Raw genomic sequence first — 23,594 nt, 5'->3', positions numbered from 1 at the left:
GTGAATTAAATTTTTCAAAAAGATAGGCAAAAATGGTTCAACAGCAAGTTTTTTTTATTTCTTTCTGATATCTGAAAAAAGGGTGCAAGCACCTTTATTTATAAAATAACATGTGGCCTTCCCAAATACAGTGTTCATTCTATAAAATTATAATGCATTTTCTTAAAGTTTACAAGTGAATTGTTAAATTAGTGTGGTGGGTTGACCCTGGCTGGATGCCAGGTGCCCACCAAGCCACTCTATCACTCTCCTCCTCAACTGGACAGGGGAGAAAAAATATGATGAAAGGCTCGTGGATCGAGATAAGGACAGGGAGATCACTCACTAATTACTGTCATGGGCAAAACAGACTCGACTTGGGGAAATGAATTTAATTTATCACCAATCAAAAGTCAGAGTAAGATAATGAGAAATAAAACCAAATCTTAAAACACCTTCCCCCCACCCCTCCTTTCTTCCTGGACTCAACTTCACTCCCGGCTTCTCTACCTCCTCCTCCCAAGTGGCACAGGGGGACAGAGAATGGGGGTTGTGGTCAGTTCATCACACATTGTCTCTGCCACTTCTTCCTCCCTCTTTCCCTGCTCCAGCGTGGGGTCCCTCCCATGGGAGACAGTCCTTCATGAACTTCTCCAACATGGGTCCTTCCCACGGGCTGCAGTTCTTCACAAACTGTTCCAGCATGGGTCCTTTCCACAGCATGGAGTCCTTCAGGAACAGACTGCTCCAGCATGGGTCCCCCGCGGGGTCACAAGTCCTGCCAGGAGCCCACTCCAGTGCAGACTCTCCATGGGGTCACAGCCTCCTTTGGGTGCACCCACCTGCTCCGGCATGGGGTCCTCCACGGGCTGCAGGTGGATATCTGCTCCACCGTGGACCTCCATGGACTGCAGGGGGACAGCCTGCCTCACCATGGTCTTCACCACGGGCTGCAGGGGAATCTCTGCTCCGGCGCCTGGAGCATCTCCTCCCCCTCCTTCTGCACTGACCTTGGTGTCTGCAGGGTTGTTTCTCTTACATGTTCTCACTCCTCTCTTCCAGCTGCTGTTGCGCAACAGTTTTTTTTCCTTTCTTAAATATGTTATCCCAGAGGCGCTACCACCATTGCTGATCGGCTCAACTTTGGCCAGCGGTGGGTCCGTCTTGGAGCCAGCTGGCATTGGCTCTATCAGACATGGGGGAAGCTTCTGGCATCTTCTCACAGAAGCCACCCCTGTAGCCCCCCTGCTACCAAAACCTTGCCACACAAACCCAATACATTTAGTTAAGAATTAAAGTAGCTTCTTCAAGAAATTTGTCTTCTGGATCATATTTTTATGTGTATTCTCAACAGCAGAATAACAATCCTTGAAGAATAAACCTGCCTTTGTGAAAGGGTGGTGCCCCCATTAGTTTCTGGATTTGTTCTCCATTAATTTTAATTATGTAGGAAGTTTTCAGAGTCTGATAGGACAGTGTTAAGGACATTTGGGTACTATGACTGTAATTTTGATTTTGTAATCTGTTTGGATTTCTTTCAAGTTTAGCCTCTTTGAATACTTAGGAGTTTTAGAGTTCTTAACACTTGTTTTTCAGATTATTAAAATGCTTCTCTAATGTATCTTCCTCAACAATTGACATGTATTCATAATTTGAAATTAATGTTGCAGTTAATATCTGAAGAAAAAAATTCACATTAAATGTGTTTGGGTTTTGTTGTAGGTATTGCATGATAAAACCAATAACCCAAAACTAGAACAAAAATATAATTAACTTACTTTCTCTGTGTAGCCCACTGTTTGTGAACGGGAGCTCTGTGTATTTGCTTTCCAAACATTAGGAGTGATGAACGAAGCTGCTGATGAAATTGCAACTGGGGCTCAGGTAGAATTATCTAATGCTTATTACATGTCTGATTTTCTATAGTATACTCAGTCTTCTCAGTCTTTTCTAGTATTTATTTTGACTTGTATTCCCCATATGAGTACTCTTTGGTAAGCATTATTTATTTGTCCTCTTTTATAACTGTAAACACACTGTTTTATGCATGGCATTTTCAAACAGTACTAATCAGATGCTTCCATTGTTTTGCTTCCATGTAATTAGAGTAACCCTGTTTTCTTGTTCTGTTCAATTAGGTCACCTGGGTTGTTAGTAAAGGCAGCCATTGTCATTTGGAGATAATTCCCATTTATTTTCACCTAATGAGCCATTACTACTTTCACGCAATTAATAAGCTACTTTCTGTTCATGGTGTTTGGTTGCAGCTATCCACTGAGCATCTGTTGTTTTGATCATTAAATAACAGTGGGAAAGTCCTTACTGATGTTGCTACATAGTTTTTTTTCTCTTTTCTCAAGGATCAGGAATTTAATGTAAGCTTGCTTCCTGACTCTAAGTTCAGATATAAATGTAGTTATAACCATATCATTGTTTTCTTTCATAATTTTGTATGTGCCTTAAAACAAAGTTTTTTAAACTATGTTTCCAAATCACATTTAACCTTAGATTAAAATAGTTACAGGAATTCAGTAAATTAAAAAATTAAAAGATCTTATGTTTAAAATCTTTTTAAGATCTTAAAGTTAAAAATTTACACATCTTATGGAAAAGTGCATTCCTCTCTGATTTCCTAAACACGTGTCACTCACTGTGCACTTACGTAGTAAGCAACATGGTTTTTGGAAGAGCAAATGTTCAGTTCAGTTAACTTTAACTAGCACTAGTGGGTCTAGCCACCTGAAATAAACTATTCGGCTAAGTGGCTGAATACCACCTATGGGCATATCCTCAAAGGAAGAAACTTGCAGCAGTGTACACCAGGTTCTTCACTTGAGTATATAACTGTGGGATATCTGCACATCAGCTCATCTGATGTCTGAAGACTGTTAGATGGCTATATTTGCAACATCTAGCATGTCAAACATTGGGATACCTGTGCAAGCTTGTAAGAAATGTAGAGAGGTGTGCTGATGAAGCCCTACCTCTTCCCCAGCCTGAAGTCCTCTGAAGACCTCAGCTATGTGTTTCTGTGGAGCTAGAGTTTTATTTTTTGAATGTAGGCACTTACATGGTATTTAGGTACAAACAAGTAGCTCTCACTTCTCTTTTTAAATACAGCTGACAGGAGAGGTGGTCCTGATTAGCACTCACTCTGTGTTTTATGTAGATATCACTGTTGCAGGCATATGCAGAGCTTGCTCTAGATCTCTAGAGTACCTCTACATCTACAGAGCTTTGCTGAAGAGTACTGAAGTGATTACAACCTTAATGGTACTTAAAAGAGTTAGATAAGAGGTTTTGTCAATTGTCCCATTGGACCTAGATGACTAAATTTTGCTAAGTCTCACTCTAGTGATAGCATTGCACCCAGCTCACTACATCTGATCTGGTTGAGCTCCTGTTCCTGTTTGCAGAAAGAATTTAACACTTTTAGGGTTTGATTCATCTGATCTATTTTTGACATTAGTTTAGGATGGTGTGAATCACAGCATAGACTATCAGCACAGTGGTTATTTTCTCCATCAATTATAAAGAGAGCCTAGGCTGACTAGTAAGAGGTAGGTGTTCACATTGTGAATCTCTACATTTTGTCAGATGAATCTTCCTCCAAATCATTTTGTGTAGTGAAAGAGCCTAAATATAGGTTCCCATTATTAGAAATCACATCCTGTTCTTTCTGCTGTGCTTTCAGCTAGTTTCCTAAGCTATACACCCCTACTTTGTCACTCCCAATATTCTGATGGCTCCTTTTTAATAATAAGAGATTGTACTTTCTAAAACTTTCAAGCCTGAACTCACCTTGCCTTATTTTAGTCACGTAGTCAAAATGCCTGAAAATTAAATGTCTGATTTGTTGATAGTTCAGACTCCCTGTAGAGAGTCTCTGGAGAGAGAGAGGCACTGTCTGAGAGACTGATATCGTAAGAGAGAATTGTCATCAGCAAGTGTCATCTTGTCCTCCTTCAAAATATTTAAATCCTAACTTATGTACTTCAGTACCTATCGTTAAGAAGTTTGGGCCTGGCTATAAGGACATTTACTAGATCCACAGCACTTCCCATTACCAAGGAACGCATGGCAAGTTTGTATTATAAAGCTTGTATTAGACTTACCTCCCAGTTTAAGTTGCTCTGCATTCCAGCAGCTCAAAACAATGATCTCAGGGGAAATCAGGGGTTTAATTAAGCCTGACCTATGCATGTTTTCCCCCATGTCAGAACAATATGCTGGTATCATGGTAAGAAACAATATAGGAGTCAACAGTTGTTTTAAAGGAGGGCTTTGGGATGGTATTCTAAGAACTGTGCCAATTTTAAGACAAAAAGTCCCATCGTGCAAATCATAAAGCAAGACAACTTTGGGTCACTGTATTAAGAGGTTTGGGGACTCAAACAACTCTTCCCTAGTAGTGTTTTGCAACTGGAGGCTAAGAAGTGCTTCTGAGAAGCAAGGTGTATGAACTTGGGCTCAATTTCATGGTAATACATTTACACAGTTGCAGGCCTGTTGCCTGACCTGGCTGTGTATGCAGACTCCTGGTCTCCTTTGCAAATGCTAATGCAGATGCCCTATTTTGAAACATTCATCACACTTGCAGGTATTATAAACTGGAAAGAAATGAGAGCACCATGGAGGAAGGAATTGTTATTTAAAAAACTTCATTTTTCAATATATGTGCGATATTTAGTCACTGGAACTAACAGAATATTTTTAAACTGATGGAGAAAATTGTCCACTCATGCTAAATGAGCAGAGGAGAATGGCAACAGTATGACTCACTGCAGCGCAGTTCCTTTTCCCTTTCATCATGATTCTTATTTTCATTCTGCTTCTCTAAAGGATCATCTTTTTTTTTTACTCCAGATGATCAGATATATAATAACTTCTAGAACAGCTTGAGCTGTGAGATGAGATCTGATCCATGTGGAACTGTGGGAGGAACCAGGGATGCCTACTAAGTATGGCTCATCTCAGATTTTCCTTTCTGTCATGGAAAAGTCTGTTTTCACACAGGAATGTTTTCAGAAGACACAGAGAAACCGGGGGGAAATGAGCTAATTTGCAGCTACGTTTTTATGTAGCAACTTTGGATTTCATTATGAGCTGGATTTAGGTTTCACAGTTGCCAGAATTCTCTCTGTTTTGTGATTGCTGTAGTCTATTTTTAACCTCTGAGTTACAAATTTTGAAACAATTATACAGAAATCTGTTGCTAAGTTGTATATGTGCCTATGTGCAACATATGTGAATACATGCCTATGTTGTGTACACACATCTTATGGTGAAATCTTGGAAATCATAGATATTCAAAGTCATGTCATAATTTTGTACAACAGGAAGGAAGGAAGAGGATCTCCCAGTGTGAGCCATGCAAATGACTGTTAAATCACTGCATTGTTCTAGCTTTAGCAGAAGCAATGTTTGCTGGTGTTTCCATGATTACAGTCTTCAGGAGAACAGCGGGCAGTGGTACAGATTTACAATCCCTTCCTCTTTCTTGAGCAACATTTTTCACTGGCACGTACTGCACAAAGATACACAGATCAAGCACAACTTAATTTCCCTAGAGAATTAATTTAATCCAGGAATTAGCACATGTACACAAGAGAAAGCAGGACTGCAAGCAATGTATTTGATGTGATAATACATTTAGGACCAGATACTGGTCCTACTTATGCACCTGGAATAATGTACCAGGGCTCGACCCAAAGCCTGTTGAGGTCAATGGAAAAATTTCAGTCCTAAACTATGTCCTGTGGATAACATGGTTTAGGTAATATAGATAACAATGAAATATGGTATTACTGTAATGTGTAAAAAAAGCAGACTGGATGATACAATATGAAAGTACATATATTAAATAAATATTTTTCTTTATCCCTAGGTGGTTGATCTGTTAGTATCCATGTGTCGGTCTGCATTAGAGTCACCTAGGAAAGTTGTCATTTTTGAGCCATATCCTTCTGTAGTTGATCCTAATGATCCTCAGATGCTGGCCTTTAACCCTAGGGTAAGTAGTTATCTTTCATTATGTCATAGCTTGGTTTCAGTCATGCATTAGATTTTAAAACAAAGCCTTCTTCTGGAGGAGTCTCCTTTATTGTAAGAGATACAGTTCCAGAATATAGCACAAGCGTGTGACTATTTTCAGAACTTTGTAGTTTTTTTAATTGTCTCTGAGAAGGTATTTGTGAATAAACTGTAAATTGCATTCAAAATTATGTTGAAGCCAAGAACTTCTTTTAGGGTACAAATTCTAGGTGCAAAATTTTATATTCTTAGTGTCTTTCTCTCAGTGTACACATTGGACACAAAGAGAAAGATGGCCTTTGGGAGGTGTAGACCATGTAGACTGGGGGATTTCCAGTCCATCTTTTTATTCTTAAAGTGGTTATTGCTGTCATCTCATTTTCTCTTTGCAAACAATTATGTCCTTAATCTTAATTTTATCAAATGTTGGACATAACAGTAGAGTTTTGTACAAGCATCAAATTTTGAAGTAAAGAATTGTGTTTGCACTACTTGCTCCCAGGCTGCAAATGCTGCCTCTCAGAGAAGCCCTAGGGAAGCTGTGAACTATTACAGCTCACTTGAACCATCCTCAAAGGCATAAATGAGAACTTTGGACATCCTGCATTGTGATGCATTTCACTTTTTCTGAACAAAGGCCAGTTAGCAGTGGTCTTTCTCAGAGGAAGGGGCGAGTGTGTTCTGTAGTGTGCAGGAAGGAAGACTTGCCAGGAGGTGCTTGGAAAGGGGCTAATGAGGAGACAGCTAGTCTGACGGCTAGGCAGGGCAGGGGTTTGAAGCAGATGAGGGAATGTGAAAAGGGGTCACACCAGAAGAGGAGTGGAGAGAGCCCCTGGGCTAGCAGGGCCCACACCACCTCCTCCCAGCTTCTTTCCAGCATGGGCGAGGTGAAAGCCCATGGGCAGAAGTTGGCAAGATCCAAAGATGGGGAACAATGGGGCTCCTGAAGGCAATATTACATGTGGAGCTGGTGAAGCATGGACTGTTAAGCTCATCCACTCAGAAAAGGTGGAGCCCTCTGATAGCAATTCCCAGTCAGAAGGTAGACAAGGGTCAGGGTGAGGCAGAGGGACAACTGAAGGACCTCTGAAGTTTTATAGAGCTGTTAGCAAAGTAAACACATCTGCTTATTTAGCATTTTATTTTAAATCTATTTGTTCACTACATTATTTAACTTAATAGCATATTGTCCAAATAACTGGCAGAGCCTGTGTTTAGTTACAAATACTTGTTTAAAAAGTGACCTAATTTTTTTAATGAGTCACATTGTTGTGTGTTGGGGATTCCAGTGAAATTCAAAGAAAAAACATCATGATAATATTTTTTCAGGGAATTTTCCCGAACTATGAATGAGAGAGTCTGTGTGTAAGGTGGAAGGAAGCTATTGGTTAGAAATGTTTGAAAAGATTGGTTTGCTGAACATTCGTCCTAACTTTAGTTTTATACGCACTCAAAGAATTCAGGTTTTTGTAGAGCCAAAGACCAATATTCTTTTAATTTATTTGCTTATTTTATGCTACATCAGAAGAAGAATTATGACCGAGTCATGAAAGCATTGGATAGCATCACTTCTATTAGAGAGATGACACAGGTGAGTTTAAAAATCTTTACATAACTTAATCGCCATTTCTAGAATTAGGAATATGTTTTTATTGCTTACCTATGATGAGTGGGGAAGTCAATAGTATCATCTCTTTCCTATAGAGCTGTAATAATATTAAAATGCATGTTAAAAATAACAAACCTAGAGTATCCATAACAGCAGTCAAATAAAAGTGATGAAATAGAACTCAGATCTTTTGAAGTTTAAATAAGAGATAATAACAGCAAAACGGGACATTGTAATGAGATGATCAACTGCTGCATTTCTGGAAATATCAAAGTCAAACTGGGTCTTTTATTTCCAAAGCAAAATAAATTGATTTTGTGACAGTGTTCTGAATGATAGCTTTATTTCTATTATAACAAAACACTTGATCAGCTAAGTATGGTTGGGGACTTGGAAGGTTGGGTCTCTTGGGATTACTACCATACGGTTTCTCAATATTCACAGTGGGACAGAATCTGATAGCTGTACTTATGTTTATTGTTACACTTCCTTTCCCAAACAGCCCAGCTGATTATAAGTGATTATTGAAACCTCTCTCATGTACCTTGCTTTTCCAACTGTTATATAAATGTAACCTCACAAGAGTTTATAAATCTTATTCTATATGTATTCGTAAAGTACTTTGGGATTCTGGAATGAAGAATGAGGTGTACAGAGAGCAGTAAAATACATTGAAAATTAAAATTCAGATATTTTTGTTACTTAATGTAATATCTTGTAAAAATTTAAAAAATCAGGTATTTCTGTTACCTAATATAATGTCTTTTAAAAAGAAAAATAAAACCACCATTTTGTTTTTTCTTAATGTTAAAATAATTCTTGGACTGAAGAGTTTTAAAGGGATGCTTTGCACTGTGATTGAAATCAAGAAAGGTTTTCAAAGGGATTATAAGCTGATACAGTATTTTACCAGTTTATACCATAAAACAGTTAACAAATTGGAGTGGATTATCTTGGGGTATTTTGAGAGACTTAATTTTGTGAAGTTCCAGTCCAATTTCTTATTCCAAGAGCCAAACATAAATAGACGTCTTCTGCTGTTCTCCCTGAGATTACCAATGTTTGCTATAATATACTCATTTTGATGCTAATTATATGCTTATTATTTTACTCCAGGGAAAATAATTGCTATATTAATTCTTGTTGTTGTCAAAACACATTTATAACTGTACAACGCTAAATGTCAGTAAAACTGTGATTTAAGCCTAATAATGAGTCCCATGTATTCGTTTTAATAGATGAAATCATGGGCAATGTAACATATAAAATTTAACCTTATGATTTCAACTAGAAATAAAGAACGTAATTACTCTTTTCTAGGCACCTTACTTGGAAATAAAGAAGCAGATGGATAAACAAGACCCGCTTGCACATCCTCTTCTACAGTGGTATAAAATTGACTCACATAAGATGATAATTATTAAAGTACCAAGTTGAATGAATAATCATTTCACCAGTTTAATTTGGTATAAACTCACCCTAAGAATTAACATCAGGGTTGATATTTGCAACTGCATTTGTTTCTGTACTGTTTCTGGACCTCATCTGGGCCCTCTGAAAACACTGGAAAGACTCCAGCTTATTTGTATGGCCTCAGATCTGATTTGTAGTCAAGATTCGGTCTACTTCCATCTGATAGGTTCAAAGGCCTGCAGCTGTATGCTTTGTGGTGGCCATTCATAACACATGCTTAAGAAGAAAAGTTCTGTTTGGTTATCATGTCTAATACATCTAACTGTTTCTTATTTTAGGGTTATTTCTAGTAATAGATCACATATTGTGAAGCTACCGGTGAATAGGGTAAGTGTCTGTGGGTTCTTTAATATTTTCTCATTTCTCATGGCTCATATTAGCATTTTAGGTGGGAGTCTCCTGTCCAAACGTGTCTACATTCAAATTAATCACATGGGCTCCATTAATAGACAGGGGAGAGAAATAGGCAGTTTCAGGTCATGACTCATAGAATCATGTTGTGAATATCTAAAATAGGTCAAAGGAATAATGCTCAGAAAAAGCCTATTTGAAGTGAGTAGCTCAAATGCATCTACCTTGTAGTCATCTGAGATTGGGTGAGAAGAACATCACTATTTGTTTTATTACCATATAGAATATTAGACACAGAATTGTACGAAAAGCAGTGCACACAAACATGATGTACCAGGGATCCACATATGAGTACACTGTAAAAAGAATATAGCTCTAGAATTTTAGAGGCATGGTGCTGAGATTCATTTCTGAGTATGTGTGCCTCTGATCCTCTGATTAAGGGTGTAGTAATCTGCAGCCTTTCAAATCTGAACCTTAATTCAAAGCCAGCTCTGATCAGAATACCATGATGAAATTGTTCAATTTAATTAGTTTACTAGAGCCATATTAGGCTGAAATACGTTTCAGAAACTTCCATATGTTTCATAAACTGAAGGACATTTTTACTGTTTGATTTCAGGTAAAAACTATGGTAATGAGACCAATTTCAACTTAGTTCATGTAGTTATTTAGATGCAGTCATATATTGTGTGAAACAGCATGGTATCTTAAGAACTACCATTATGGAAATACAATGCTTTTGTGTTAACTTCTTTTCACTTGTACACTGTTATATTTTACAGCAACTGAAGTTTATGCACACTCCCCACCAGTTCCTACTTCTCAGCAGTCCACCAGCCAAAGAATCCAATTTCCGAGCTGCTAAAAATCTCTACGGAAGTACCTTTGCATTTCAGTGAGTACATATATTCATATTAATCACAGGTTACCAAAATGCCATGCTATTTTTTTTGTTCTTGCCATTTGAGGTTTACAGCTGGGAATTTATTGTTTTAAAGGATTACTGATTTCATTTTGCATTTTACACTGTGGATTTTAATGCATTCTTTTTCACTTTTTCAGTGGTTCACACATTGAAAATTGGCATTCCATCCTGAGGAATGGCTTAGTTGTTGCTTCCAATACGAGGCTTCAGGTAAATAGTAGACTAAATAGACTTTAGCTAACCTGTGCATGTTTGATTACATATTAAGCTTAGGCGAGTTTTCAAGGGATGTGGTTCTGGTAGTCATATAGATGGCAAAATAGGTGATTTCAAATACCCTCATGTTTCCTGGAAAAGGTACTTTTCTGAAGCAATTAAAATGAAATAATGTGTCTGCTAAAATGGCTTAAAAATCCCATCGGTGGAATCAGTGTTTCGATTTTACATTGCACAGCAGCACCTCCAGGAGGCTTAGCTCGGTACTGCTTAAAAGCAATCTCGAGGATTAAAATTTAGAGCTACATAAACTATGTCTATGTTATAGGATCCAAGAGCATTCTAAGTTTACAGCATCTTCTCTTCTCCTCTGGTTTCCTTGGGAAGGGAATATGAATGTACTGACCAGGAGGGAGCTATTGCAAACTTCAGTTCGGTTTCTCAGACTGAATCATCAGGAGACCACTATTGCAGAGCAAAGTAGGCAGTATCAGAGGGACTGGGGAGCTGTAATTTGGGAGTATTTTAGCATCAGGGTTTTAACAGCTCTTTCCCTGGAGCTGAGTCCATGATACCTTGGAGGAGGATCCCGGGGTGCTGACTAAGGATCAGGGAACAGAAAACACTGAAAAAAGGGAATGGAAACCTCAGCTGTTCCTCTTAGTGGTTTGGGTGTTTTTATTAGCATCTTTGTAAGATACTTTCCCAAGAAAGCAGGATTTACACACCAAAATTCACCAAAGTAAAACCCTTTGTTCATGCTTATTTTTTTGTTCAGGGTTGAGATACTGGGAAGAGGATGAAGCAGTAAAGTCCTGTTTTATACAAGTAATCATTTTTAAATCTCTCACACAACTAGGGCATATCCTGAGTGCAGTTCATTCTGCTTACCCCAGTACCAAGCAGTCAGGAAAAAATATCTACTCACCAAGGATCCTATACAACATTGTAGGCTCTGGAGGAGTGAGAGCATGATTGCACATTCCTATGGGAGCTCTGGCACATTGCAGAGACAATGTAAATGTCATTGGGTCAGAGGAAAGAAATAAGGGTGAGCATGACTGAAGCCCAGTGGGCATAATATCTACCTGGGTAGGAGATACTCTGACTTCTCATTTGTGCTCTAACAACTACTTTGTGTGTTTTCTTTAAAGACTTTTCCACATAAAGCAGTCAGTCCCTGGAGGAGAAGCAAAACCCATACTTACCCCTTTCCAGACAAGAAAATGACCACAGCACTACTAAAAAGTGCTCAATTTTGTTGCTTAGCCCAAGCTCCATGACATAGAGCAGTGATGTTGGTTGTATTAGCTTTGTGTGGCAAGGTTTTGGTAGTGGGGGGGGCTACAGGGGTAGCTTCTGTGAGAAGCTGCTGGAAGCTTCCCCTGTGTCCGACAGAGCCAATACCAGCCGGCTCTAAGACGGACCCGCCGCCGGCCAAGGCCGAGCCAATCAGCGATAGTGGTAGCGCCTCTGGGATAACAGATTTAAGAAGGGAAAAAAGTTGCGGGACACACAGAAACGGCAGTCAGAGAGAGGAGTGAGAACATGTAAGAGAAACAACCCTGCAGACACCAAGGTCAGTGAAGAAGGAGGGGGAGGAGATGCTCCAGGCGCCGGAGCAGAGATTCCCCTGCAGCCCGTGGTGAAGACCATGGTGAGGCAGGCTGTCCCCCTGCAGTCCATGGAGGTCCACGGTGGAGCAGATATCCACCTGCAGCCCGTGGAGGACCCCACGCCGGAGCAGGTGGGTGCCCGAAGGAGGCTGTGACCCTGTGGGAACCCCGCGCTGGAGCAGGCTCCTGGCAGGACCTACGGATCTGTGGAGAGAGGAGCCCACGCTGGAGCAGGTTTTCTGGCAGGACTTGTGACCCCGTGGGGGACCCACGCTGGAGCAGTGTGCTCCTGAAGGACTGCACACCATGGAAGGGACCCATGCTGGAGCAGTTTGTGAAGAACTGCAGCCCGTGGGAAGGACCCACGTTGGAGAAGTTTGTGGAGGACTGTCTCCCGTGGGTGGGACCCCACACTGGAGCAGGGGAAGGGCATGAGTCCTGCCCCTGAAGAGGATGGAGCAGCAGAAATAACATGTGATGAACTGACCGTAAACCCTGTCCCCCTGTGCCGCTGGGGGGGTTAGGTAGAGAATCTGGGAGTGAAGCTGTGCCTGGGAAGAAGGGAGGGGTGGAAGGAAGGTGTTTTGAGATTTGGTTTTATTTCTCATTACCCTACTCTGGTTGATTGGTAATAAATTGAGTTAATTTTCCCCAAGCTGAGTCTGTTTTGCCCATGACAGTAATTGGTGAGTGATCTCTCCTGAGCCCTTTGTTACATTTTCTCTCCCCTGTCCAGCTGAGGAGGGGGGAGTGATAGAACAGCTTTGGTGGGCACCTGGTGTTCAGCCAGGGTCAACCTGCCACATTGGTGAAGAGTCTTCCCTTTCCTCTCTTCTTTTCAGACAGCTGGTAGCTTTGTGGCTAAAGTGCAGTCCTGCAGTGATGGGATATGCGTGTCTGAATTGGCTCAGGCAAAAGTTTGATTGAACCCCATTCCTTCAGTACTCAGGCTGAACTAGTGACTAAATTTTTCTATAGCATATGAGCAGTGTTATCACCATCTCTTCATTTCTTACCTTAAAGAAAAGAAAGTCAGCAGCTGTTGCTGATGATGATTCACAAAGGCTGGCTTAGGCTGTGGTTCCTGCCATGGTTTTCATGTGAGACACATGCTGAGCTTGCTCAGCCTTGTTAAGGCTAAGGTGTATTTGGCCATCTACAGAAGCACCCTCTGTAGGCATCCTCCATGGCAATGTTGGATTTAAAAACAGAAAATGCAATTTTATATATAAATCTGATGTAAAATTATCTTTGGGCATTTGGACATGGTTTCCAGAATATACAGTATCTTAGTTGTATATTCACAACATGATTTTTTTAAAGACTTCTTTGAACACCATTTCTTACCAGACAATAAATTAGTGCAGTGGGGCAGATGCTTATCTACATGATGACCTGTGCTTGTCATTATTTTGTCCAGATAACCAAATTAATGTTAAACAATCACTCCACTCTTTTTCAGCTCCATGGTGCAATGTTTGGAAGTGGAATCTACCTTAGTCCATTGTCAAGCATATCATTTGGTTACTCAGGTGATATTTATAAATCACTCTAAAGTTGTAGAAATATAGGGGGGTATCTTAGTCTACTGCTTTTCTTACTAGCTTCACTGTATACAACACTATAGTAAATTTTATCTTTGTAGGCCAAGATTTAATTTATTTAAGAAAGAGAAAAATCTAAGTTCCCTTATTAAATACCTGTCCTCATTTTCCAAGGTACTGAGTATCTTGACACTGTGCTTGAAGTAAATAGTAGCTAATACTGGATGCTGTGTGTAATGGAGCAGGTCTTTCTTGATTATGCAGTGGAAATCCAACTTTGTGTTTGTGATTTTTTTGTCAGTATCTGCCTAAGCCCATCTAACATTATCTATGGATTCATGGGCTTTTAGGACCTGATCTGACAAAACAAATATTCATCAATAGACATGTTCAACTGTGTATGTTTAATAATATTCTTAAGTATCGCCATGTCAGGGTTACATAGAAAGTACAGGAATGTTTATTTTAGCATGAGAAGGGGAGGGAACATAATTTGTCCCACTAATAAATCCAAAAGTGAGTGATGCAGAGTTTTCCATGTAAGAATAAAATCATAAATAGAAGCACAATAGAAACATGATACACCAATGTGTATATTAAGAAACTTTCGTAGATATTTTAAATTACAGTGACTTTTTCCTTTAGTTATGTTGTATTTACCATTTCATAAAATCATAGAATCATAGAATGGTTTGGGTTGGAAGGGACCTTAAAGATCATCTAGTTCCAACCCCCCTGCCATGGGCAAGTGTCACGACCCAGACTGGACAGACCAGGGAGTCATGTTTAATTTGAAATTCCCTCAGGCTAAATTAAGGTGAAACGACACCAAACGATCAGTTAAAGATTTTATTCATGACAGAAACAAACTGAACTGGGGAGGTGTGGTAGTAGGTGGCAGGGTTTCTCACAACAGGAATTGGCATAAGACTACTTCTGTAAACCGTGTAACCATATACATCGATTCAGGGAATAAGGAGATCCCTCCTGTTGAGTCACGAGGTTCAGAGCAGACCCCCTTGCTTTCCAGACTCCTCCTCAGAGAAGGGTCTAGGGGCGGCTGGATCTACTCTTAGTCTCAGACTTGGTCAACGGGTTATATCTTGAAACGGATGAGGTGTAGGGATTGTGGAAAAGGAAAAGGAAAGAGAGAAGAAGACAGAGAGAGAAAAAGGAAGAGAGAAAGATTTCACCGGTCCTGGGTCCAGCGTTGGTTCAGTCAGCCGAGGGGTCCAGTTCCGGTGGGCTTGCATGCCCGGGGCTTCAGTTGGTGTCCTTTTATCATCCTTGCCCCTCCTTCGGGAGGGCACCCGAACTTGTCAGGTTAATGAACAGTTTGTGAGCCTTTGGGCTTGGGGGTCCTTTGTGGAGTAACTTCTTCCCTGCAGAGATGGCCATTGTTTGATCTTTGTATCAGAACAGCTTATCAGAACAGGGAGCTGCCACCCTCCAGCACAACCTCCCCCTCCTGTTGCTGATGTCTGAGCTGATGGGCTTTTCACCTTGGCTCCTTGCTGTGCAGGGTTTGTCTTTAAGCAGAACTTGCCCCACCACAATGTTTGAGACATTAACTCTTTCAGTCTCTCACAGCAGGGACACCTTCCACTAGACCAGGTTGCTCCAAGCCCCATCCAGCCTGGCCTTGAACACTGCCAGGGAGGGGGCATCCACAACCTCTCTGGGCAACCTGTTCCAGTGTCTCACCACCCTCACAGTAAATAATTTTTTCCTAATATCTAATCTAAAACCACCCTCTTTCAGTTTAAAACTGTTGCCCCTTGTCCTGTCACTACAGTCCCTGATAAAGAGTCCCTCCCCATCTTTCCCGTAGGCCCCCTTTAAGTACTGGAAGGCTGCAATGAGGTCTCCCTGGAGCCTTCTCTTCTCCAGGCTGAACAACCCCAACTCTCTCAGCCTGTCCTCATAGGGGAGGTGCTCCAGCCCCCTGATCATCTTTGTGGCCCTCCTCTGGACTTGCTCCAACAGGCCCATGTCTTTCTTATGTTGGGGGCCCCAGAGCTGAACACAGTACTCCAGTTGGGGTCTCAACGAGAGCAGAGTAGAGGGGCAGAATCATCCTCCCTCGACCTGCTGGTTATGCTTCTTTTGATGCAGCCCAGAATATGGTTGGCTTTCTGGGCTGCGAGCGCACATTGCCAGCTCATATTCAGTTTTTCATCCACTAATACCCCCAAGTCCTTCTCCACAGGGCTGCTCTCAGTCCACTCATTGCCCAGCCTGTATCCATGTTTGGGATTGCCCCAGCCCAGGTGCAGGACTTTATACTTGGCCTTGTTGAATTTCATGAGGTTCGCACGGGCCCACCTCTCTAGCCTGTCAAGGTCCCTCTGGATGGCATCCCTTCCAGCTAGAGTATCAGCCACACCACTCAGCTTGGTGTCATCCGCAAACTTGCTGAGGGTGCACTCCATCCCACTGTCCATGCCCCCAACAAAGATGTTAAATAATACTGGTCCCATTACGGACCCCTGAGGGACACCACTCGTCACTGGTCTCCACCCGGACATTGAGCCATTGACCGCAACTCTTTGAGTGTGACCATCCAGCCAATTCCTTATCCACTGAGTGGTCCACCCATCAAATCCATGTCTCTCCATTTCCTCACATATGAAAGTGTTGGTATAGTTGAATGTGTGTTTGTGTGCATGTAGATAAATTTAATTCTGAGAGTTTTAGTTATGCTTTCTGATTTTCAGTATTTTTGGTAATATCACGATTCATTTTAAGAGCTCAGCATTTTTTACTAGTATTTATTGAATTTTAATATCAGTAATCTCTAAACGCACTTTTAGCTTTTCAGAGATTACACAAGTATGGAAGCTCTTTAGGACTCAGTAAAAGTGCAGGTTGCAGTATCATTATCTAACAAAATGCCCTTCTTTTTGGACATTCCTTTGTCAGCTTCAATGTGTTTTTTCTCATCTCTACCTTTTTTGGTCCCTTCTATCCAGTCTCCTCCAGAAAGGAGACCTGTATTCCCATGAAGTATATAATACTTGATGCCAATAAAAACCACGGAGTCCTACACTCCCTGTTCCTTCAAAGACTTAAACTTCTCCATAATTCAGTCTGTGTTTGCAAACTGCCAAGAAATATGGGATACTGGAAAAGCAAGGAAGCCTGTAGTAGCATACAATACAGGAATTTTATATAAACCAACATGAGGAATATAAGAGAGATGTAAGGCACAAATGTAGGTGTTTAGATTTCTGAGATGGAAATTGGATCAAAGGTGGCTGACAAATAATTTAATACTTTTACCTGTAGATAAATTAAACCAAGGTAGACTTTAAAACTGCCTTTAAATAAATTAACTACTCCTAAAAACTATTTAGACTTTTAATAAGTCTAAATAAATTGTTAAAGATTAATATCTAAAGTTCTTTCTCTCATGATTTTACTGTCCCACCCACTGTAAATCAGACTGTGTTACTTCAACCTGAATAGGGTCAGTTAAACTCAAGACATGCTGACATGCAACTCTGTTAAGCAACCACCTAAGAGCATTCCTGAGCTGAATTCAGTGGCATTTAAGCTCATGTTTATCTGCTTTTGCACCTACTTAATACTAATTTGACTTTCCTAAGGTCTTTGCAACATATGCAGATGTGTTGGTAATTTGCAGGATTAAATCGAAATATTCTATGACAAAGTTAACTAGCTTTTTGACTGCTATGCAAAGGACTGTGATTCTCACTGTGCTACCTGTTTCATTCTCCATACTTAACTTTGCTTATGAAGGTATTTATATGCCAGGGTATCTTACATGATTTTAATATTCTTAGGGATGAACAAGAAGCAGCAGAAGGCATCAGCTAGAAATGAACCAGCTTCAGGCAGTAAGGGCAGTAATACATCACAGGTACAGTACATGAACCATCTCTGGAAGATTTATGGGTTTATGTTTGGGAACTTGATAGCTGAAAAAGAGGCAGTATTCCCTTTGTGAAAGCTAACAGTTTTATTTTATTGAATGAAATCAACAACTTCAGAGACTGCAACCATCAAATACAGCCCAACTGCTTTTAGTAACAATTTACAGAGTATACTGCAGGTCCCTGTGCACTTCTTTTCCAAGTAGTAGTATTTGGGAAGAGAAAGAAAACGAAATACAGATTATATTATGACCCTTAGCAAGCCCTTGCTTTCTGAGTTCTAGACTTGCAGAAGAATGATGTATAAAAAGGAATTGAGAGTGGTTATCACTGAAAAATGAGTAGCATTTCATTGATAGCAAGTAATTTTTTCTTTTTTATAGTTTTGACATATTAAACCATTAGAATTCTGCTTTATCTAAAGCAAATTCATAGCATCTATGTGTAGGGCTAAATTTTGAGAAAGAAATCTTACATCTGTCTCTATAGTTAACACGTAAAAACTACAGAATAATCTGGCTTTGGAGAGAAATTGGTATGTAACAGCAGAAGCCCTCAGAAATGAGAAGGCCAGTAAAATATCAGGGTAGTGGCCAAAGAATCAATGATCAAATTCACCTTGTAATTATTTTTTTTCTGATATCAGTTTGTTTGTCAGTAACACTCTGATATTTCTAATAAAATTATTCATTCTGTAATAATTAGGAACTTTTCTTTCTGGATAAAGGAGTTCAAATCCCTCCTACGATAATAAAAAAAAAATGTTTTTAGGAATTCTTTTACATTTAGAAATACAATATAAATGTTTTAGAAAGACTGCCTCTATCTTTGTTCATTAATAACCACTGAAAATAGCAGCCCTCTCCTTTGTTACTTTTTTCACTCAGCTTGTCTTACTGCACTAATTAAGTTTTCTCATGTTTTTACATCTCAGTCACAGAAGAAAGGACAACAGTCACAATTTTTGCAAAGCCGTAACTTAAAATGCATAGCCTTATGTGAAGGTAAGCTGAAAGCCCTTGAAAAACTGTTTTAGTCATGGACATAGTGTTACTGGATGCAAATCAGTGAGACCTTTAGTTCCAGTATTGGTTGTTTTTAGGTAAGAGACTACTGGTAGGCGTACAGGTACTTGCTTAATAGCTGACCTTTATATTTCAGTTCAGAATGTTTCCTTCTTCAAACAAAACCTGTAACACATGCTGAATTTTCATGAAATAATCATATGCACATAGCAACTGATCATCTGGTCTGTCTTTCAAATGTGATCATATTCCTAAGCCATCAATATAACCCAAGTCATGGTCTTTATTTGAAATAGTGACTTCTTGCAAGCTCTTGACAAATGCATTAAATACCTACAAGTCAGAAAAAACAGCAAATATACTGTTCGTCTGGTAATGTCTGTTCTCTCTGATGGCTTCAGAAATTTTGTGAGTATGGTCATTCTTGAAAGACTTGGCTATTCTTTTAATAACTAATGAAACCTCAGCAGGTTTTGAGAACAACGAATTATGAAATTTGAATAAGAATTGTACCAGTAATTGGTAATTAGTCTTATTGGCCAAACAAAAAGAAATTATATTAAACTCAGTTTTCCCTCCATTTTGAGCATTTGTTTATTTTTAAAAGTAAAAATTCAGACAGATGGTGGAAAAGATGTTATTTCAAAATGGAAGCTTTAAGCTAGACATGCTACTTTTTAATATATATATTTTTGAGAATGTTCAAGTGAAATATTTAATATGATTAAGGAGATGTCAGTCAACATGAAAACACAATTTGATCTGGACAGAAAAATACATAAGTTTAGTTCTAAAAATTTCAGAAGAAGATATGAAATGAATCTAGGGTTTACTAGAATTTACTTGGCCTTTAATGCCTGAAGTTTCTAAATATAAATTACATCTTTCCCAAGGACTTTTTCATCTATGTCATTCTTTCCTCACATTTATTAATGGATTATGGATCTTATAAGGGTGAATTTTAAATATTTGGTAAAGTATATTTTACATCATTCATAGTCAATTCATTTTTCTGTGAAAATAAGTGTTTAGGGGAGGTGGTTAATATAGATTTTAAATAAAATTAATTACAAGAGAAAAATGTTTGTTAAAAATTACAATTCATGGGAGATACGGTATAAAAACTGAATATGCATTTATTCATGGTAGTGTTTAAATGAATTTATAGAAATCTTTTCAAATACAGATTGATAGTAAAGATTCTACCTAGCAATAAAAAGGTTTCTTTCCTGTGTTGTCCTAATTCTGCTGGTAAATAACCTATCATCAAATTCATTGTTGTTTTCTAAATGTTGAGCAAGTTTTGGCAAGCTTTGTGATCCCCTTGAGTCATAATTGCTATGCTAATTTTTAAAAAATATTTGGTAATATAGCAAATCCCAAATTTGTGGTATCTCAGTTTCAGGCTTTATCTTTCACATCTTATTTTTGGCTCAGCCATCATCAAACACAAATATCTCTGTTCCAAAGGCTGATTAGTTGACTCAGATGCTCCTTAACAGCCCTATGGCCATTTAAAATCAGTTTTTAATAAATATACTTTTTCATTTTTCATTCCAATTAAGAACTGGCTCCCATACATCTGTGTTTTCTGGAAAATATAACATGTTTTGGAAACAAGGATCAAGTTCATCTCCCTGTTTGTACTAGCAGCCCACTTGGAGTCTACACTATGCCACAGACATTCAGTGGAAAACCACACACATTCCCAGAAGACTAAAGTGTTTTAAAAAGCAAATCTTTTAAAGCAATATTTTCCAGGCATTTTTTCATCACTATGAAATTTATTCTTTCCCTAATAGTGATAACTTCATCCAATCTGCACAAACATGGAGAGATATGGGTAGTTCCCAATACAGATCACGTGTGTACAAGATTTTTCTTTGTGTGAGTACAAAGTTTCTTTTAACATTCAACATCTGTCTATTGTAGGCCTTTTTCCCCATGTTCCCTCCAATAGTTGTAAATGAAGTAGATAAAAGGTGTTTCTTCCTAATTCTTTAAAGTATCACTTCATTTTTCCTTTATCTCTGTACTTACTTTTGTTAGGAAATGTATGTATAAGTTAGTGACAAAGGTTTAGTAGATGTTTAGTTATAGAATAAATGAATGGAGAGTTACTGATTTTTCCCACTCTATAGCATTACCTCATGTTACAGTAAGTCTATCCATGTATCATAAAATATCTCTTCTATTTGGGTGTATGTTTTAAAGCTGAGGAATTCATTAAAGGCTTTCTGCCTATGATGTGAGCGTTTCCCCTCTCACCTATGACTTGTAATTATATATCAGCATAGATTTCAGCCCTGCAAAGAGAGTCATGCAGACCAGTGGAGGAGCACACTGACTTCAGATTGACCAGCACTGGGAGTTTCAGTGATCAGGATTGCTTTATCCATGCAAATCCTTAATGCAGGCGAGTTCTCATAAGGAGAAAAACCCTGGAGGTTGTCATGGTGTCACCACTAAATGGAGGCTCACTTGTGACAGGAGTTTGGGTACTGCAGGCATTGCAGTACATTGTGCATGCTTTGGCACCAGCCTCGCGTAGGGTGGTCTGGGAGCAGCTGCAGAAACAGAAACAGCCCTTTCCTTTATACCTCCAGCAAGAGGGAAGCTGCTAACGTGCCTCGGTGGGCCAGGTGCTGGCAGAAGTCCCCTTTGGGTCCTAGCGGGTTATTCAACCTCAGGGTTTCAATGACAATGGCAGCCCTACCACCCTTCACTCTATAGAGAGTTTAGGATCTGCATATAACAGTGAAGTGCAGCAGAGCATTTTAATAGGAAACGTTAACATACGGAATAAGCACTCTTGATTATTGAATGAAACAGTTTTGGATGTTTTTAGGTAGATTAATAAAACACTAATTTAATTTTATTTTCTGTACTCTTTTTTTTAGTTATGAAGATGGTCAAGTGGGTGATACAAGTATAAATACACAGGAACCAAGCATTTATAAAGAGATTCTTCGAGTCATTGGCAATCAAACTGCTACTGGTTAAAAGGACCACTCTAATTGATGTGATTTGGAAGCCTTCCTCGGTCTCAAAGCTGGATTTTGAACTGAAGAAGATGCAAAAAACTAATTTATTATTATTATTCTAAGCAAATTAACCCTTTGAATACTTACTGTTTTCTTACTTAGTATTTCTTATCTCATCAAAATACCTGAGATGGTATGAATTGGCAACTGTAGGGGTGCAAAGTCTATTAATATACTACAACTAATAATAATTAAACAGGCATTTGGGTTGCTCACAATAAACAGACTTTAAAAAGGAGTTCTGTGCTAATATTTTTATATTAAACTTCAATTGGAGGTTTTAGTACTGTATACTGGTATTTTAAATTTAGAATGACTTAATTATAAGCAAGAGAGAAGATTTTATAGTGGAGCACCTGTATTATGCAGGATACTTTCAAATAAGTAAAATATTCTGTATTTAAACACAATAAAAGGTCGTCTGGAACATGTCAAATTAAAGAGATTGGTTACCTGCAGCTATCTTTGATTATTTTACACAGATGCAGCTAGGATTTAGAGTCAAAGGTTAAAACAACAATACATTTTTTATTTAATGAGTGAAACAAAGCAAAAAGTAATTACTCTGATGGTGTATGTTTATTTTTCTTTATCTTCTCTGGAAACACTGTCTTATCCATTAAGTAGCTCAGTTGCATTTTTTAATTATACAAGCCTAGCAAACACCTGGAAATCCTGAAGATGTTAACTTCCTTTTTACAAATTTGGTTTTTATATACTAGATTTTACAGTTTCTTTAGATCAACAAGGTTCTTTAATGTTTTCATCTTAACTTCAGTGAGACTGCTCTGTGGTTAAATCTAGCCACATATTTAAAAGTACCTGCTGAATTAGGGCTTTTACATGACTGAGTTGATTTTTCGTACATCAGAAAATACAAACAAATGCAAAATTTTACCGATTTTTCTCTTGGTGAAATATTTTTATTAATTTATTCCTAAGGGAAAACAAATCAAATCAAATCTTTCTGTCCTTTAAACTAACAACTGTTTTTTTCCAAGTGAGCATGATGGCAACACCAGTCTCCAAGGCATAAATCATACCCTTAAATATGGAGAGCAGTTCAACTTACGCATCTGTGCGATTATTACAGGCCACCTCAGAAAGCAAAAATAGACTGAATCCTCTATTATGTTATTTTCATAATAAAGATACTGAAGAGCCAAATAACAGCACAACAGAGCACAGGCCAGTGTTTGTTTCTTTTAAACAGAACTGCATTAGATATGCAGTAATGGGTGGTTCCTTCTTTCTGCACTCCCTTATTCCTTGCTGAAATTGAAGCGCCCTGCAAGTAAAATAGTGTTATTGGGCCTAGGAGCACATACTTGGAGATGTATTTTAGCATTCCAGACTTATCTGCTGGGGACCTCAGTTTTTCTGGGTTCACATCCAGACTTGTAGACCCAATTCTGTTTGCAAATCCCCATTTTGCTATTGGATTTGTGTTGACTTTCACCCCCTTTTGGTGGACCGTTAACTTGAGTACCACTACTCTAATTGTTATCTTTTGTGTTGGGACACAGGTTAACTTCTTGAAAGAAAGAGGATTCCTGAAAGTTATCTATCTACGTAAGGACTGCCTTAGGTTGTGTAACTGCACAAAATCAGCATAATTCAGAAGTGGAGCCAAAACCCTGGAATGACCCTCTCTCCATAATTTGTCCTGCCATATGTGTCTGAATCACAATGTTTTGCAGAACAGAAAGAAACTAGGAAGCAAGTCCACAAAGATATCCTACATTAACTTGCTGGGCTGATAGTCCACCACTCGGGGAGGCTTCCTCAAAAAACTAGGAGAAAAGAAAGATGACCATGAGTGAACTGGAAAAGCCAAGTAAGCAGTCATCTTCCCTGTCCCCTCAAGCTGCAGCAGGGTC

General features: G+C 39.0%; 1 protein-coding gene across 3 annotated transcripts in view; it reads left to right on the top strand.

Moving 5' to 3' along the window:
* The window catches only part of LOC121232837 (protein mono-ADP-ribosyltransferase PARP8-like), a 155,608-nt gene extending 133,030 nt beyond the window's left edge, over nucleotides 1-22,578 (top strand). For all 3 annotated transcript variants that reach the window (XM_041121289.1, XM_041121288.1, XM_041121290.1), the window contains 12 exons: nucleotides 1,771-1,863; nucleotides 5,867-5,992; nucleotides 7,538-7,603; nucleotides 8,942-9,009; nucleotides 9,373-9,421; nucleotides 10,231-10,343; nucleotides 10,511-10,583; nucleotides 13,668-13,737; nucleotides 17,556-17,632; nucleotides 18,580-18,649; nucleotides 20,473-20,557; nucleotides 21,571-22,578. In XM_041121289.1, coding sequence (XP_040977223.1) covers nucleotides 1,771-1,863; nucleotides 5,867-5,992; nucleotides 7,538-7,603; nucleotides 8,942-9,009; nucleotides 9,373-9,421; nucleotides 10,231-10,343; nucleotides 10,511-10,583; nucleotides 13,668-13,737; nucleotides 17,556-17,632; nucleotides 18,580-18,649; nucleotides 20,473-20,557; nucleotides 21,571-21,673 — 993 coding nt within the window. In that variant the 3' untranslated portion in view covers nucleotides 21,674-22,578. The remainder of the gene's footprint in view (nucleotides 1-1,770; nucleotides 1,864-5,866; nucleotides 5,993-7,537; nucleotides 7,604-8,941; nucleotides 9,010-9,372; nucleotides 9,422-10,230; nucleotides 10,344-10,510; nucleotides 10,584-13,667; nucleotides 13,738-17,555; nucleotides 17,633-18,579; nucleotides 18,650-20,472; nucleotides 20,558-21,570) is intronic.
* Nucleotides 22,579-23,594: the final 1,016 nt, after the last annotated feature.

The sequence above is a fragment of the Aquila chrysaetos genome, chromosome W, assembly GCF_900496995.4.
Source record: "Aquila chrysaetos chrysaetos chromosome W, bAquChr1.4, whole genome shotgun sequence".
Lineage (NCBI taxonomy): Eukaryota > Metazoa > Chordata > Aves > Accipitriformes > Accipitridae > Aquila > Aquila chrysaetos.
The sequence above is the reverse complement of the archived record's forward strand: the minus strand, read 5'-3'. Positions and strand labels throughout refer to the sequence as shown.